The 12,500-nt window shown below is 36.5% G+C and overlaps 1 protein-coding gene across 27 annotated transcripts in view; it reads right to left on the bottom strand.

The window, feature by feature from the left end:
- The window catches only part of kcnma1b (potassium large conductance calcium-activated channel, subfamily M, alpha member 1b), a 144,706-nt gene that overhangs the window by 114,605 nt on the left and 17,601 nt on the right, over positions 1 to 12,500 (bottom strand). For all 27 annotated transcript variants that reach the window (XM_073919037.1, XM_073919038.1, XM_073919006.1 and 24 more), the window contains exon 3: positions 5,003 to 5,161. Coding sequence is in view for 25 of the 27 variants with exons in the window: in XM_073919006.1 (XP_073775107.1) it covers positions 5,003 to 5,161 (159 nt within the window). In the remaining 2 variants the exon portion in view is untranslated. The remainder of the gene's footprint in view (positions 1 to 5,002; positions 5,162 to 12,500) is intronic.

Genomic DNA, 12,500 nt, shown 5'->3' with positions numbered 1-12,500 from the left:
ACTGTAAAATGGTCCTGTGGTCCACTACTGTGGACATGCTGTAAAATTAAAAATAAAAACAAAATGTAAAAACTCTAAATTGTAGATTTTTTTTTACCCAAAGGATGTAGGAAATCCTTTTTTTACAGAAAAACATATATTTTTTTCTTTGGGTCTCAGGATGAAGAGTTCAGATGTGAAACCCTCTAAATCCATCCGACCTAATATATTAGTATATATATATAATATATAAGTATATATTCATATCAACAAATTTTAAGAGGAACACTTTTGTACTTTTTAGGTACTAATATGTACCCTTGAGGTAAAAATACGGACCTTTTAGGTACAAATTTGCTTCTTTTTTTTATAATTTAATATTTCATATAAATAAATAAATATTATTTATTAAATGTATAATCTTTTAATAGATAATTATTTTAAATAAATACATGAACGACTGAATAATATTTTAAATGAATGAATGAATTATATTTATATTAAATAAATATATATATATAATAATATTTTAATAAACCTCTTTTCTTGTAAATGAACATTTTCTATCAGGCTCTTCTGATTAGGTTCAGAAGTTTTATTTTATATGTATTGGAAAGGTTATTAACTGGTAAATAAAACACCTTTTTCCCATAAATGTCACTTTAGACAATTGTTTGGTTTTTAACAAGGTTAGTTTTCGTTTACATCAAAACCAGCAAAATCCACATCTGCTTTTATTGCAAAAACCTCTAAATCCACCTATTAGAACAAGACTTAGCTGAAAATCACTGAAGATGCAAATAGAGATTATTTACCAAACAACACATCACACACACCACCTGACATTAAAAACACATCTGCCTAGTAAGCGGCGCTTCATTCCACTGTGCACTGTCAGAAATAAAGGTACGCAAGCTGACACTGGGGTGTTCCTTTTCAAAAGGTGCAAATTTGCACTTGAAGGGTCCATATTGGTACCTCAAAACTATATATTATACACTTTTGTACTTTTTAGGGACTAATATGTACCCTTGAGGTATTAATACGGACCTTTTAGGTACAAATTTGCACCTTTTGAAAAGGAACACCCCAGTGACAGCTCGAGTACCTTTATTTCTGAGAGTGTGGTAACCCCTGATGAACCAGGGACTAAGCAGAAGGAAAATCAATGAATGAAATCTGTCAAGTGCATTAATCATCAACATTAAAACTGACATGAATTAAATCTGAATGTTGTCATTTCTGATATTTGGGATTTGGATTTAATGCAAGTAGAACAATGTAAACAAGCTTGTTAGATTCAAATGTGTAGTGTAAAAACACTGTGAAACATCAATATCTGTGCATCGTCCATTACGAATAAATAAATAACTTATTAAAGTAATATAAATAATGTAGAGTTTTAGACATTATATTTATCTTTTAAAACACAGCTTGCATTAGCAAAAAATAAATAAAACACAAGGTACGCCTGCTGTGCAAATAAAGAGGAAGCCTCTCAGGAGCTGTCATTTATTTATCCTCACTACACTCAAGGTCTTGGTCTGTTTTTGGTCTCTTGTTTATCCTCACAGCATCTATGCGTGATAAAAGAACAGCATTTTAACTTTGTCTTTCGTGAAATAGAGTTGCTGTTTAATGTATAGTAAATCAGACTCATCCAAAATAGCGTCGCTGCGCAAACAAACGTCATGAATGCAGGCTACACTCCCAACTGCACCGTGTGTTTTCTTTTTCTTATAATGCTCAGAGTTTTGAGGTGAGGGGCCTTTTCATTTGCCATTCACTGACAGTCAGAATTCCGACACATGATGAACATTTATTAAAGCAGAATTATCTGATGACTTCAACATGTCCTTAATGAATGAAAGTGCAATAATCACAGCAGTGCAGACTCCAGACTCCAGCGCTGGAAACAGCTGAATCTAGATCAGCGGCTGACCCATACACACATCTCACCTGCATCTGTGTGTGTGTGAGAAAGAGACAGTGTGTGTATGTGTATGTGAAAAAAGAGAGAGGGTGTGTATGTGTGGGTGTGTGTGTGTGAATAAAACAGGCCAGTATGTGTGTGTGTGTGTGTGTGTGTGTGTGTGTGTCTGTGTGTGTGTCCCAGCAGACAGAACTAGAGCACCTTGCATCGTCTCCTCCTCAGTCTTGTATTTCTGACTGGGTCAATTTGACAAAAATGCGTCTGGGTCATCTTTCATTCACAGTTATGAGATTCTGCACTGCAGTTTTGCATTCTGAACTCCTTCAGTACTTTCTGAACTATTATATCTGCTGCACAAGACTGCTACACACTGTAGGTGCAGCCCAAAACACACACATACACACCATCACACAGCAGTCTGCACTCTACATACTCTACTGTTACTCTTGCTGATGAAGGGGAGGAGCTACTGGTGAAGGGGAGGGGCTATTAGCGAAGAGGAGGAGCTACTGGTGAGGGGGGGGGTGTATGCATGCATGTTTGTGTGCATACATGTCAATGTGTGTATGTGCGTTTGTGTGCGTCCATGCATGTGTGTGTGTGTGTGCTGATCACTGATATTCTCCAGCTGTTAAACACAGTTCAGTGGGCGCAGATGAGGATTTCCCTCTGCAGAGATTGAAGATTACAGAGAAAATGCATAATCTGCATAATTAATGAATAAGCGCATAATGATGAGTCTGCAGTGTGTCAGACATTAATGTGTAGGGCTGGCCTTCAATATCCAACTTACCGTTAGTACACCAGAAGAGTCTGGATGGACTTAAATTAACAAATAATTAAAAGATGTATTATTTTTAACTGTCCAGGATGAATCCTGCTATCTGTGCTAAACACACCCATAACCTAACAAGACCACACCCCTTTTAATATCTCTGTGATAATCACTAGACACGCCCCTCACTGCTGATTGGCTCTGTTACTACTCAGTGGCCTTTTTACATATCACTTAGTGCAGCTTTAATCTAAACTTTTATTCATTTAATTTTTGTTATTGATAATACAATTATATATGAATAATAATAATAATAATAATAATAATAATAAACAGATCAATAAATAGATTATAATCATGCAAAAAGTAATATGAAAAAATAAATAAATAAAATTATGATGTAAAATAATGTATAAAAATAATAAAAAATAATGTAATAAAAAAGAAATTATAATAATGCAAAAAGCAATAATATATTAATAAAGCCAAAAATAATATAAAAAATAACAACATAAGTATAATAATAATAATAATAATATCAAATAATAATAATAATATCAAATAATAATAACGCAAAATAAAGTAATACTAAAATAATAATAGATAATACTAATAATAATTATGCAAAGTAAAGCTATAATAATAATAATGCAAAAAAGCAATATTAAAAAATAATATGTAAAAAAAATTAAACGAAAATATTAAGTATAATAATATTAAAAAAGATAATAATAATATAAAACAATAAGAATATAAAATAATAAGAATAAGAATAATGCAAAAGTAATGATAATAATGATAATAATGAAAACAAAGTAATATAAAATATTAACAACAACAACAACAACAATAATAATAATAATGTAAAACACAACAATAATAATAAAAAAACATAATAATAATGCAAAATATAATAATAATATTAATTATAATAATGTGGTATATATTCATAATGATAGTAATAATAATAATGAAGCAAAATATAACAATAATAATAATAATAATAATGATAAAATTAATAATGATATTAATATTATTATTATTAATAATAATAATAATAATAATAATAATAATAATAATAATAATAATAATAATAATAATAATAATAATAATAATAATAATGAAAATAACAAATCAAGAATTGTCAGAATATGTGAAGTGTGTGTGACAGTGTGAAGTGTGTGTGTGTGTCAGAGATCAGCATGATTACAGTGGTCTGTAGCACATTAATTAATAAGAGCTGCTCCTGAAATCTCTCAGCAGGAACAGGAAGAGGAAACGCATCATCACTGCGACCCTCACAGCTAATACACCTTTAATGACAGAGATCCGCTTACACTCAACACAGGGTCATGTGACCAGACGATCAGGTCACACACACACACACACACACACACACACACACACACACACACCATTCACAATACAGAGTGATGACACAACTAGCAGAGCTTATGCATTTGCATTTGTGTGTGTGTGTGTGTTTAAATGTGACTTCATGTCTATGTCTGTGAAACACACACACACACACAAACACACACACCTGCTGTAGGGAGGTTAACTGCCGTCTCCATGGTTACCGGATGTTCCTGCTAAACAATAATATGAGGAGCATCAGAGTAATCTGGAGAGGAAATGAGTCATCAATTAACCTGCACACACACACACACACACACACACACACACACACACACACACACTTTTTCCTCATTTATCCACTCACCGATGACACACACACCCATGGAGACACACCCACACACTCAAACACACACATTAACACACAAACACACACACACACACCTACATTGGCATTCACACACTGCTGTACACAGTACTTCAGGAAAGACATTTCCGCTTTGTGTGTGTGTGTGCGTGTGTGTGTGTGTGTGTTGAAACTAAAATGTTAGGTGTGTGCAAGCGATACATTACTCCTGTACTGAAACACGACACCTTATAGAATGGACATGCATGTGTGTATGTGTGTGTGTGTGTATGTGTGTGTGTGTGTGTGTGTGTGCAGACAGTCTCTGTAACGCAGGATAATCTGCTCTGCTTTAAGTCTCTTCTGTAAGCTGTGGTTCAATCACAATCCCAGTGGTGTGTGATGTGCTGCACATCAGCTACACACACACACACACACACACACACACGCACGCACACTAAACCTTACAGCAGATGAACAGCTGCAAACACACACCACAGTCTCCGTCACCCTCACTGAGGACACGGTGAGTCCAGCATACACACACCAGCAGCCTGTGTGTGTGTTTGTGTGTTTGTGTGTGTGTGTGTTTGTGTGTGTGTGTGTGACTGACCAGCACGCGTCCGGTGAGTGTCTGTGCAGAGATCATGACTCCAGCCCAGTCTTTGACAGAGGTCATCCAGCCCACCTCACTGGCCGCCGCCTCCTTCTGACCCCCAGCCTTCAGCACTCCATCACTGACCACCACTGGGTTACTGACGCGATGCACGTCCTGCAACACACACCACACACACACACACATTATACACACACATACATTACACACATATACACACACATTATACACACAAATTACACACACACATTATACACACACACACATATACTGTACATGCACACACACACACACACACACATACTGTACATGCACACACACACACACACACACACACACACACACACATACTGTACATGCACACACACACACACACACACATACTGTACACACACACACACACACACACACACACACACACAGTACATGCACACACACACACACACACACACACAAACACACATGCACACACACACACACACACACTGCACATGCACACACACACACACACTGTACATGCACACACACATGCACACACACACACACACACACTGTACATGCACACACACATGCACACACACATGCACACACACATGCACACACACACACACTGTACATGCACACACACATGCACACACACACAAACACACACACACATGCACACACACTGCTTGATATATCAGATGAAACAAAATATAAATGATCAACACAATAAACAGTGAGTGTGTGTTTGTGTGTGTTTGTGTTATTGTGTGAGATTTTGTGTCATTGTGTGTGACTGTTTTTGTGATTGTGTGTGCTTTTGTGTGACTGTGTGATTTTGTATAGTGTGTGTGATTTTGTCTGAGTGTGTTTGATTGTGTTTGTGTGATTCTGTGTTAGATTTTGTGTGTTTTTGTGTAAAGTTGTGTGTGATTTTCAGTGATTGTGTGCGGCTTTGTGTGAGATGTTGTGTTTTGTGTGTGAGTGTGTGTGATTGTGTTTGAGTGTGTGTGATTGTCTTCATCCTCAGCAGTGTGTTTCCACTGACTTGTAGAGTTTTCAGTGTCGGTCTTGTGCGAGTGTGTGTGTGTTTCTGGAAACACATCTGCAGAATAATAATACGTCGCCCACACAGGATGTGTGTGATCTAACAGAAGCTCACACACTGTCAGTGTGAGGTGTGTGAGGTGAGCAGCAGACACACGTGCCCTTCACACACTCCTGCATTAAACACATTCACAGAGTAGCAGACGACACACACTAAGTCTAAAACTGGAGCTCAGCGGTGGAGTCCAGTGTCACACACACACACACACACACACACACACACACACACACACACACACACGCACACACACACACACGCACACAAACTTACATGAGCACAAACACACTAGCACACACTTACAATGTTGATGCACACACATTACCTGTACACACACCCAATCACACATACTGTATATATATATGTGTGTGTGTGTGTGTGTGTGTGTATACATATAGTGTGTAGTTGCAGTTGTTGTTTGTGGTTTTGAGGCTGTTTCTGTTTTGGCTGAAGTGTTGATTTTTCAGTGTTAGGTGTGAAGATCTGTGTGTGCAGCGTTGCTCTCCTGTTTAGAGGTGTGTGTGTGTGTGTGTGTGTCTGTGTGTTTTACAAAGGCTCACACCGGTTTCACATACACTGAATAAATGCTGATTTGTAGTTTCCATCAGTGTGTGTGTGTATGTGTGTGTGTTACAGTATATATTGATTCTGACGTGTTCTTGAAGATTACACTTCACTCTTGGCTGCTGAATGCTGGATTCTGATTGGATCATGACACACACACACACCTGCTGCACAACAATAATATTTTCAGTTGTTTATTATTATGAAGATATGAAATGCTCTCGTGCTCATGTTAAAGAGTGTGTGCTGATCATGATATACACAGAATAATGCACTCTGACCTGATCAGTTATCAGATCAGATTCAGTCATCTTATATTAGGGTTATTGCTGTGGTGATGTTTTGGTCATCTACAGCATGGTGTGTGTGTGTGTGTGTGTGTGTTTCTGCCTGGTGTTCAGTGTAATGTGATTAAGTGTAGTCTGTGTTTCCTCATGGCTCTGTTGTGCTCTCAGTAGTGACGGCAGCTCAGATCAGATATCATCTGTAACACACACACACACCAATCACCAGAAAAAGAGACACACACACACACACACACACACACACACACACACACACACACACACACACACACACACACACACGCACACTTTCTGGCCTCATGCAGTTCAAGGGTCAGTTCACGCAGAAATTGAAAATGTGCTGTTGATTTCTCCCCGTCAGGTCATCTCAGGTGCAGGTGTGTGTTGTCTGTAATACACACTGTGATATGAGTGCAATATCACCAAGATGTCTTGGACAACTCGATTTGGAGAGCATTGATTAATCTAGACTGATCTGTAATTATTCTGGGTGTCAATCATGCATAAGATATAATTCACCGATTAAGATGAGAGAGAAAAACAATCAAGACAACAGAGAGATGTGCAGCGCTCAGAGAACACTGTAGACACAAATCAAGTGTGTGTGTGTGTGTGTGTGTGTGTGTGTGTGTGTGTGTGTGTGAGTGTGAGTGTGTGTGTGTGTGTGTGTGTGAGCATATGTTTCTCTGTGTGAATGTGTGTGTTTGTGCACATTCAAGTTGGTGAGTGAGCATGTGTGTGTGTGAGCATGCCTGTGTGAGCATTTGTGTGTGTCAGCATGTGTGTGTGTGTGTGTGTGTGTGTGTGTGTTTTATCAGCGTGTGTTCTATCAAACTTTGACTCTTCATTTCTTCTGGAGGTAAAACGTTTAAAGTCAGTGTGTGTCACTAATAAAACACACACACACACACACACACACACACACACACACACACACACACACACACACACACACACACACACACACACACACACACACACACACACACACACACACACACACACACACACACACACACACACACACACACACACACACACACACACACACACACACACACACACTCCTGCAGGAATCCCACAACACCAAAGAAGGAAGAAAAATCCAGCAGAAAAAAATGTTTTTTCAGCAGAGCGATAAAACTGGAGGAGATTCAACACTTACTAAGGGGGCTACTAAGAAACATTGTATATACACACATAAATCCCACTGACATCACTGTTAATATTACAGAGCATACAGTGAGATCATGAAGACGAATCAGTGTTCATAAATGATATCTACAGCTTGATAAAGTGAACTGTCTATTCCATAATGAATCCTTGAAAATAACATTTTGAAAGTATGAAGCAACACATCTGTATTCAACACTGGTGATAATCATCATATTGTTTCCATATTATCAAATCAGCCAATGAGAATGAGTTAATGATTGATAACTATATTGACATGGAAAATTGGTTGTTTCAGACTTTTTACTGCATTTTTAAATCAAATAGAGCCAGCCTCGGTCAGCAGACGTCTTTCAAAGTAGTTCATATTTTCAATCATCCCCAATATTCTGAAAAGTAGTGTAGAATATTTACTCCAGTTGTTAATGTTGGTATAAGAATAAATGCAGGTGATGCGCACTGCTGAGAGAGACAAGCATCATAAATATATGCTGATATTTTCATTAAAATAACAATAATAAACACACTATAAGAACTAAACACAGCCGTTCAGAAAGCCTCTGATCATTGATATATGGATATATGTGCACAAAACATGAATCGTGGACAGATGAGCTCATTACTATCAAACTGTTATGATGGATTGTGCATCCGGTATATTTGACACTAAACATTATACAGATCTACATTAGTGAGAACCAACATAAAAATACTAGAGCAATTTATAGTATACACTGCACACTGAAAAATATGTCTGTAAAATTGTTGCAAACTATTTATGTGTGTTGAATTTATTCATTCATTCATTTTGTTTTCGGCTTAGTCCCTTTATTAATCAGCGGTCGCCACAGCGGAATGAACCGCCGTGTTGAATTTAAACAAACAAATTAGATTTGTAATGTTCAACTTCATTTGTTTGTTTAAATTCTACACAAATACATCGTTTAAAACTAATCAATGTAAAAAATAAAATGTAAATGCAAGAAATCATCTTTGAATATTTTTTTCAGGGGGTGTTTGAACTATACTATAGTAAATACTTGAATTGATGTGTTGTGGTGATTCTACAGTTGCTTTGGTAACAACGACTACAGTAAATGATCTGCTGTGGTGATTCTACAGTTGCTATGGTAACAACGACTACAGTAAATGATCTGCTGTGGTGATTCTACAGTTGCTATGGTAACACAACGACTACAGTAAATGATCTGCTGTGGTGATTCTACAGTTGCTATGGTAACACAACAACTACAGTAGTCTGTTGTGGCGATTCTAAAGTTGCTATGGTAACTTAACAACTATAGTATGTGATCTGTTGTGGTGATTCTACAGTTGCTATGATAACACGACAACTACAGTAATTAGTCTGTTGTGGTGATTCTACAGTTGCTTTGGTAACACAACAGCTATAGTATGTGATCTGTTGTGGTGATTCTACAGTTGCTATGGTAACAACGATGACTACAGTAATTGAACTGTTGTGGTGATTCTATAGTTGCTATGGTAACACAATGACTACAGTAATTAATCTGTTGTAGTGATTCTACAGTTGCTATGGTAACACAACAACTACAGCAATTGATCTGTTGTAAAGATGCTATAGTTGCTATGGTAACACAAAAACTAAAGTAACCGAACTGTTGTGGGTATTCAACAGTTGCTATAGTAATATAAACAAATGACCCAACACACTCTACAACTATAGAGTATATTAGATTACAAAGCACCACAGTTTACTGTAGTAAAGTATCCTGCAGTATTTAATACAGTTGATCAGTTCACTATAGTTAATATTACAGTATGCTGGAGCGCTTAATAACAAAGTGTCAGAAATACTGTGATATGTGCAGTATAATAAACATCACGATGGCTCAAAAACACAGTATCGTGTGTAAATTACTATAGTATTTGGGCATATAGTCTGAATGCACACTGCTACATTTTTTTCTAAAAGTTTTATTAAAAGCTGTTTGCAAATTTTACAAAAAGAATGATTTGAACCTTTACCCTGCTGAGTGTTATGACGCACGGCTGGTCGTCTACATAGTGTGCTTTTCTAAGTGCTTATTTGAACAAAGACATGGAGAATAACCGAGACGCTCAGCAGAATCAATCTCCAGCTCTCAGCTTTATTAGCCATCAAACACACAGTATTTATGTGCAGAATATCTGCGTGTGTGTGTGTTTCTCTGGCAGCTCATGGCCGTCTCACACACACACACACACACACACACACACACACACACACACACACACACACACACACACAAGTGGAGCGAGTGCACTCCAAACAATACTTTTCATACTCTGAGTCCAAATCTAAATCTTAAATCAGTCAGCATTTTCTAAACCATCATACAAAAAATGATGTTTGGTTTTCAGAAATAATGAGTCAAAATGAAAATAAGTCAAGCAAATTAATCTGCCAATGCTGGAGGTGAATTAATGGTACTTCAAAGTGAAATCAGGTTTGTTGAGCTGAGTTTACCTCAGTGGCAGATTGGGATTTTGCTGCTGCTTTGTTTAAAATCCTTTAAAACTGAACAGAAGATTTATTGAAAGTCTGCCTGCAGTTTTATTTCAGTATGTTTATACACTTCAAGAATATTAAGCAAGGGGCGGGGCTTTCCAGTATTGAAAGGCGGGGCTTTCTCTTACGCATTATTACCTAAGAGAAAACTAATATTACGAAGGGGTGTGGTTAAGAAAATTAATATGCAGTTTCTATGCAAACAGAAGGAGCCAATCCAAACACAGAGGCAGAAGCTCCTCTGCTAATGTTTTAGATTAACAATAACAAAGTAATTGAACAACGTGACAATAAAAATGTAAAATATGATTTCAGACAGGCTTCATATGAACATAATTTTTAAAAAAAAGTCAAACAACTTACTTAAAATTAAAGTACTTGAAATTAAAAAAAATAGTTTACTTAGTCATTCCGCCAATTCAATACTGCACTCTAATAGGAAAATCTCAGCAGTTATTTCAGACTTTCAGTGTCAGCTTCGCTTAAAAATCACACAATCTGAGCCAGCTAAAGTACACATGAAACTAAGCATACTGATTTTGTTCACTTACATTGCTAGTTTTGTGGTGAACGATTCATTTGTGCATGTCATTATGACAAAAAACAATGGTTTGCCCTCACAATCTTTATTTGAAATCTGAAAATACAAAAGTTTAATAATGCTAAACTCTTAGATTAGGTCTGTCTGAGGTAGTGGGCGTGGTTAACACACATAACCACGCCCCTCCAGCTGTCAGCGCTATGACAACAAACAGAAACGGTGAGGAGGAGGAGTCTGTTAGGTTGTAATAACTCTCCCCAAACCCTTTTCCCCATCTTTCTGAATGACACGCCTACTTTAATACAGCCAATAAGCTCACAAAAGAAAACAACAAGCCACACCCACTGCTTTCTCGTTTAATATTCTGTTTCTCTAGGATAACCAAATATAATGGAGTCAAACCTTCAAATGAAGAAGAAAACACACAGACACACAGCTGAAATAGACAAGCTGGAAGCGTGTGTGTGTGTGTGTGTGTGTGTGTGTGTGTGTGTGTGTGTTCATCATCCAATCAACAATACAGGGGCCAAACACACACTATAAACATCTGTAATTGAGGAGAACTATAAAAACAAGACAGTAACCAAGCCAATGAGCAAGAAAACCCACGCATCTTTAAAATATAAATCTATATTTGGAGATTTATATATCTTTTATATAAATATATATAAAAAATATATAAATCTCCAAATATAGATTTTTTAATACATTTTGTATAACTTTATAACTTAATATATAACTTTTATATTTTTTTAAATTACAGAAATTCTTAATTCATCCATTTAGAGACGGTTTAAATGTGGCGGCTGCTCATAAAATAAAGCACGAGAGGTTCATCAGCAGCTGTTGCAGAAGACTGAAGAGTTTATTCTGTAATAAACACCGGCTGGATGTACATTATGATGGTTATTACACCACTACTAAACTATTACACACTAAATACTGAGCTGAGCTGCAAGCATTCACTAACCCTTTCATTAAATGTAAATAATATTAATGATAATAATTATTATTATTATTATTATTAATTTGTCTTCATTTGTATAATTATGCATAATTAATAATTTCAAGTTAAGTCAAAACAACAGTTTCAATTTACCGCAGGATTTACTCAGGATGTTGTTAAACAATCATTCGCTCTTTGTGATACACAAGATTAAATTATTAAAATAATAAACAAATATTATATTTATAATAATTCAATAATAGAGGGCAGAAAGTGTGTGTGTGTGTGTGTGTGTGTGTGTGTGTGTGTGATGAATTCACCGTCAGGTCTGGTCTGGTCAGGATAATTG

The sequence above is a fragment of the Danio rerio genome, chromosome 12, assembly GCF_049306965.1.
Source record: "Danio rerio strain Tuebingen ecotype United States chromosome 12, GRCz12tu, whole genome shotgun sequence".
Lineage (NCBI taxonomy): Eukaryota > Metazoa > Chordata > Actinopteri > Cypriniformes > Danionidae > Danio > Danio rerio.
Note: the sequence above shows the minus strand (reverse complement) of the source record. Positions and strands in the feature narration are given on the sequence as shown.